Here is a 6,424-nt window from a genome sequence, read left to right on the forward strand (position 1 = left end):
TTTGCTTGTTTGGCTGATGCCTGCCGAATCGATCCAAACAGCGTCATCGAGGGGCCGATGCACAGTATTTGCTTTCGCGACACAGCACGTTCTGTGAATGTACTTTTCCCTTCAATAACCATTACCAATTCTTTTCTATGTTTTGTTGAAGATACTTCTGAATGCCTAATATTTTCTGATGACAATTCCCTCTCACAAATAATATAATCAACACTGCGCCACAGCTAGCAACTTCCACAATGGAACGGGCGTCCACTCCTCCAGCTCAAGCGCGCCGATCAACACGATCAACAACCGCAGCACGTCCACCATCACCACCAACTCCCGCTGCCGACAGGCGTCGTATAGTAAGCCACTCCATTCAGCCTGGCTCTATATCCAGTCGCACCAAAATCTAAAAACATAACTAACCAACCGTCTACGTCCACCAGGAAGAATCCCGTCTCCGCGTCAAAGACCTCCGCACCCAACGCGAAGCCGACCACCGCGCCGCCGGCATTCCTCTCCCCTCCGACTCTCTCCCACGCACTGCGTCCGGCATCGCCGCCACCGATGACATCCAGCTAGCCGGCGCCGCCGGTCGCGCGGCGGCGGCGGCGGCCTCTCGCAAGCGTCCGTTCACATCGATCTCGCGAAATGACATACCGGCTAGTAACCGGGACGCTCGCACGGGGACAGGGACCAATGAGAGGAAAGATGGCAACAACGGCAACGGCAACAGCGAAGGGGGAAGCTTGCCCCCCATCTCGCGCAAGTTCACCAAATTCGTCGATTACAACTTTAGCGCCATGACAGACACCAAGGGTGGGTTCCTGTCGTTGGAAGATGATCCGTTCAACAAGCACTTGTCCGTTCCCACGAAGCCGGGACAGCCGTCGGAGCAGGAACAAAAGCCGGCGCACATGACGGCTGCGGAGTGGGAGCGGATGCAGTTGATTCGGAAGTTGCAGCGGACTAAAGCCGGGCCGTACGAGCCGGGATTGAGTGTGCTGACGGATATTAAGGAGACGAAGAAGTGCAGGGAGTGCGGTAGTTTGGAAATCGACTTTGTGTGGGCGGAGACGTTTGGGTGCGCCGTGTGTGGCAAGTGTAAGGAGCGGTGGCCGGAGAAGTACAGTTTGTTGACCAAGACGGAGGCGAAGGAGGATTATTTGTTGACTGATCGTGAGCTATTTTTTTTTTCTTCTTCTGCTGGCTTGCTTGTTTGCCCCTGCTTTACTGGTGATGCAAGATGGTGCGAGTTGCTGACGCTGGTTTGCTACAGCTGAACTCAAAGACCCCGAACTCCTCCCTCACCTCTCTAAACCGAACCCGCACAAATCTCACTGGCACGACATGATGCTCTTTCTACGATACCAGGTCGAGGAATATGCATTTAATGTCAAGTGGGGGTCGGCGGAGGCTCTGGATGCCGAGTTTGAGAAGCGTGAGCAGGACAAGAAGAGAAGGAAGGAGGCCAAGTTCAAGGAGAAGTTGCTTGACTTGAAGAGGAAGACGAGGACAGAGGCGTTTAGAAGGAACACGGGCAAGTTGGGCGGGATAGCAGGGGGAGATGGTGGTGGTGATGGTACTTCAACAGGGAGGAGAGGAAAAGCGACCAAGTTTGGGGATACGATCAATAATGGAGGGAAGCATGTCCATGAATGGGGGAGGACGGTTGAGAATGAGGAGGGGATGACGGTCAAGACGTGTACGACTTGTGGGATGGAGGTTGAGGAGTTGGAGTTTTAGAAGGGCTGGCTATGCTTTGGATTTTGGAGTTGGAGGTTGGAGGAGTTTACTTCACTTGTATACCCATCTTCGTAAAGGTGATGATTTGATCAATGGATGTTACTGTCAACCCAGGTGTATTAAATCTTGACCACTGCAGACAACTGAACCTGAAGGCGCCAAGCTTTCAAGTCGCGGAGCTCCCCTGAGCTTCCCCTGGACATCACCAAGTCCTCGGGTCTGTGCACGGTGCATGTTCCGATCTGTGCTTTCTTTGTTGAGTTTATCATGGCCGACGCGCTGCCCCTGACGCTGGAAAAGGTGATGGCAATTGCGGCCTTGCAGCATCCGAATTCTGTGATTTGGTGTTGTTGAAATAGGAGCCAGCGACACCGGCAAGTCGAGACGATAGATGGCTGTGCAACAGAACTAAGTACTTAAGGGGCAAGCTTGAGGCCTCGGCTTTGGTAACGAATGTTTGACAGGAGCGCCTTTTTATTAATGTCCAAAAGATTTTGAGGTTGAAATCTCATGGCGCTTTCGTTGAAGGAAAAGGAGCGATAATGCGACAGGACAGATAACACGCAGGCCAATAAGATATTGCCATGGTGTGTTTAGTCGCTTCAGCTTCCCAATTGGACGCTGCAAGGACCAAAGCGCGCTTGCCCGTTGCTGCATCGCAATCCCGTCGCTACCACTACAGCAGTCGCAGCGCAGTGCAGCGGGCAGTCGCGAGTGGTGAGCTCCCTCATACCAACCACGCAGTGCGTTTATCCGTCTGCCACCCGCAGGCATCGAGTCCCGTCTGTCTTGGGCTTTTGGCCGAGTGGCAGCCCACTTTGCTCGTTGGAGTGAGACCGGAGCTACCTCTAGGTTGGTTGAGTGGTTCGTACGCGCATCATAACGGAACCTTGGTTTGAACCACCATCGCGAATCCAGGGACTCGCCATCATCTCTTTTTTTTCTTTTCACGTCTTCGCTTTTTATCCCATGTCTTAGCATACCCCAACGCAACCAGGACCTTTTTGCAGATCAGGGTCACTCCTCCCGCTTTTTCAAGCCGCCGCGGATCAATCGACGGCGCCATCCCCCCCTTGTGGCTTTCACTTCTTCTAATTCCAGCCAAGGCACGCAGATACGTAGCGTAGCTGGCCGACGAACGGATCGCATTCGATACACTACCGCGACGTAACGACCTTCGACTGCCCGACTGCCACTTCTACTTGCTTTGCTTTTCTAGCCTCGCACTACGCACCCGACTACCTGCCCACCTACCATCACACCGCAAACAAACCAAGGGGGAGACGAGGGTCCACGCGGTCCCTCACCAGCTCAGCACCACTTGTCGACGCTGTGCGCTCTGACGATCGTCGTCCGGCTGGAATCTCCCACGTCAATTGCTCCTCCCCTCGATTGCTTAGCCGCCGACCGACCACGCCAGCCTCGCTTCTTATCGTCGCGAAAAGCTTCGCAGGTTTAAGCTGTCGCTTCGACCACCCAAGATCGCACAGCTATGAGCACCAACGGCGTTCATGTCTCGTTTGGCGCGGGCCATGAGATGGGCGGGGTAATGGGCAATGGCTCTGGTCAGCCGCCCGCGACCGAGTATACACTCCAAGGTTAGTCGGTTCAGGCACCAGACCAAACTACTTCGTTGTCAGGGCTAACACTCGTCATGCAGGTGTCATGCGCTTCCTCCAGACAGAGTGGCACCGTCATGAGCGCGACCGCAATGCCTGGGAGATCGAAAAGCAGGAGATGCGCGCGAGGATAGCGAACCTCGAGGGTCAGGCCAGGAGAGCAGACGCGACACAAAAGGCACTCAAGCGATATGTCTCGATACTCGAAAAGAAGGTCAAGGAGCAGAGCGCTGCCCTAAAGTCTACTGGTAAAGAGAAGGGAGCTGAGGATGATGCTGAGGCGGAGGCCAACAAATCCAAGCTTGACCGGTCCGCCCTCATACAGGAAAAGTTGCGCCGTAAGCACACTTCTTTCATCCTGTCTGCTGGCACGTTCTGACACATCCTCACAGCAAACACAAAGCTCTCCGGAGCCCCTAACGAGGCCGAGAACATCGAGATCGGTCCTCTAGACGACGAATCCGCGCGCAACGAACTCAAAACTTTCCTCGATCAGTGTCAGGCCGAGTTTACTTATCTGATGGTGACGCCAGCCAACCCGCAACCACCACGAGAATCCCCGCCCCTGCCTATCCTAGACGACTTCCGCGAGGGTGAAGCCATGAACCAGCAGCTTGAGCAGTCCTACCAGCGTTCTCAACAAAGCCAGATTCGGGACCTGCTTGCCCAGCAGGCTGCTGCTGCTAATGCTACTACGACTGCTGCCGCTCTGCAGAATCAGCAGCAGCAGCAGCAGCAGCAACAACAGCAACAGCAACAGCAACAGCAACAGCATGTAGCTGGACCACGGCCGCAGACTAACCAGCCACCGAAGGGATATGGCGAACTGCAAGGAGCGCCTATGGAGCGTTCATCCAGAGGACAGCAGCTACACGATATCCTGAAGAGTGGTGAAACCCCCGACTGGTCAGCTTCGATGCAATCTCAGCCAGCCGAAGAGCCAACTTCTGCGCTCAGCAAGGCGCCTCCGATGGTTAGGGGAGATGGACGTGAGCCGGCTGCCCCAAAATCTGCCTCGACCACGGATGCATGGGACTTTAACGAATCCAACTTCCAGGATCCTACCGCGATGACACAGCCGACCCCGCAACAGTCTTTTTCCAGCAGGCCTGACACGGATGCCTTCCCCAGCGCCGAGAACCTGACCAAGTCTCCTAATCGTGGAGCGCTCTCCCACCGAAGAAAGAGCTCGAGCGGTATGGCGCGTAGACGGAGCGCCGAGCACGAGCTTTCGCTTGGGTCCCTGAACCAGAAGGCAGAGGGTGCGATGTTCAAATTCCGCTTTGGCTTGCGCGGTCATCTGGATGTGGTACGGACTGTTATCTTTTCGGGCGGCGGAAGCCCTGGCGAGCCAGAGATCTGCACGGCGGGAGACGACGGCTTGGTCAAAAGGTTCCATATTCCTGACAGGCACATTGGCCAACGAAATGCTGATGGAGATCTTGATGTTGCGGCGGACTTTACACATCGCGGCCATAGTGGGGCCGTGTTGTCTCTTACGTCTTGGTCGCCATCCCCCAACTTCTCTACCGGCGGTCGTGCTCAGGGTGATGGTTGGATTTTCTCTGGTGGCCAAGATGCCACGATTCGCGTGTGGGAAAGAGGAAGGGTTGACCCCAAGGCCACCCTAGATGGCCATACCGACGCTGTTTGGGCACTTTGCGTCTTGCCCACGAACCTGGGTGCCATTTTCGGTCAGACCAATAGCCATGGTCCACCCGATAGGATTCTGTTGGTGTCTGGAGCGGCGGATGGGACTGTCAAGGTATGGGCTGTCAGCGCACCTCCTCAACTCACGTCGCCCCAACCGGGACCAGGTCGTCGTGGGCCAGGCGGACGTGTTCGGGGTAACTCCATGAGCTCTGGCTCCGCATTCCCCAGCTCGCCACAGCCGACCACAGCATCCAACTCTCCCTTCCATCATACGCTTGTGCATACCATTAAGCGGGCCAACTCGGAGGCTAGCCCGACGTGCATTACTGCCCTCAGTCCCAATGGTGAGACTTTTGCTGTCAGCTACGCGGATGCCGCCATCATTGTCTACGACACCCGCAGCGGAGAGGAGATTGGAACGATGGCGAGCTTGGATACATATGACGGCACCATCAACACCGCCGTGAACGCTGTTGTAGCGACAACTGTTGGATTGGATCAAACACAAGGCCCCGGTGGTGAAGATGAAACTGGTGGTGGGCCTACCGGGGGCGGCCGGTCCATGGCGGGCTCTGGCGTGGAGGGTACCATCATTTCTGGCCATGAAGATCGCTACATTAGGTTCTTTGACGCCAATAGCGGTAAGTTCTGCTGTCTCCTGAGCGTATGCGTGCGTACTCAAGACTAACATTCTCTCAGGTCAATGCACATACAACATGCTAGCCCATCCAGGATCCGTCTCTAGCCTTTCTCTCAGCCCCGACGGCCGCGAGCTCGTCAGCGCCGGACACGACATGTCGCTGCGCTTCTGGTCCCTCGAGACAAGGTCATGCACGCAAGAAATGACTTGCCATAGGAGCATGCGCGGCGAAGGTGTCTGCGCCGTTGTATGGAGTCAGGACGGAAAATGGGTGGTTAGCAGTGGTGGAGACGGCATGGTCAAAGTGTACGCGAGGTAGTAGTAGTAGTAGTAGTAGTAGTTGCCGTCTGTGTCACGATCCGAGAGATGAGGATGTATGACTTGGGCCTCTTCCTTTTCGGCCCATTGTGTATAATGAATTCCTATTTTTGGGGGGAGAGGAGATGGGAGTAGGGGGGGGTATTGTTTATTAGCTGCTTACTTTTATCATCCTCTTCTTTTTTGGGGGAGGGGGTTCTTCCTTCTTGCCCTGTTAGTATGTATCACACATTCGCTCATTGCGTTTCCCGGCCGGAGCCGCGCCGCCGTTTCCTTTGTGGTTTTTTTTGTTTTTCTTTGTTTTTTTTTCTCCAACGTCATTGCTAGCTATACCACGTCACATTAAACATGGATGAGCATCAAGCGGATATCGTTTCCAATTTGCTTTTTGGGGGAGGGGGGGGGAGGATTTCGGTGGGATGGAGGAAAAGTAGAAAGAGGGGGGGGGGGGGGGGGGGGGGGG

General features: G+C 55.1%; 2 protein-coding genes across 2 annotated transcripts; both read left to right on the top strand.

Moving 5' to 3' along the window:
* Nucleotides 1-239: 239 nt before the first annotated feature.
* On the top strand, nucleotides 240-1,837 carry NEUTE1DRAFT_122777 (uncharacterized protein; the record flags this gene model as incomplete). The annotated part of the gene is made up of 3 exons (XM_009853500.1): nucleotides 240-347; nucleotides 432-1,164; nucleotides 1,265-1,837. 3 exons carry the CDS (start codon nucleotides 240-242, stop codon nucleotides 1,729-1,731), a joined length of 1,308 nt encoding a protein of 435 aa, XP_009851802.1.
* Nucleotides 1,838-3,223: 1,386 nt separating this feature from the next.
* Nucleotides 3,224-6,119, top strand: NEUTE1DRAFT_64543 (uncharacterized protein; the record flags this gene model as incomplete). Its single annotated transcript, XM_009853501.1, has 4 exons — nucleotides 3,224-3,329; nucleotides 3,392-3,688; nucleotides 3,743-5,644; nucleotides 5,727-6,119. 4 exons carry the CDS (start codon nucleotides 3,224-3,226, stop codon nucleotides 5,960-5,962), a joined length of 2,541 nt encoding a protein of 846 aa, XP_009851803.1.
* Between the last annotated feature and the right edge of the window lie 305 nt (nucleotides 6,120-6,424).

This window comes from Neurospora tetrasperma (genome assembly GCF_000213175.1).
Source record: "Neurospora tetrasperma FGSC 2508 unplaced genomic scaffold NEUTE1scaffold_4, whole genome shotgun sequence".
NCBI classification, from domain to species: domain Eukaryota; kingdom Fungi; phylum Ascomycota; class Sordariomycetes; order Sordariales; family Sordariaceae; genus Neurospora; species Neurospora tetrasperma.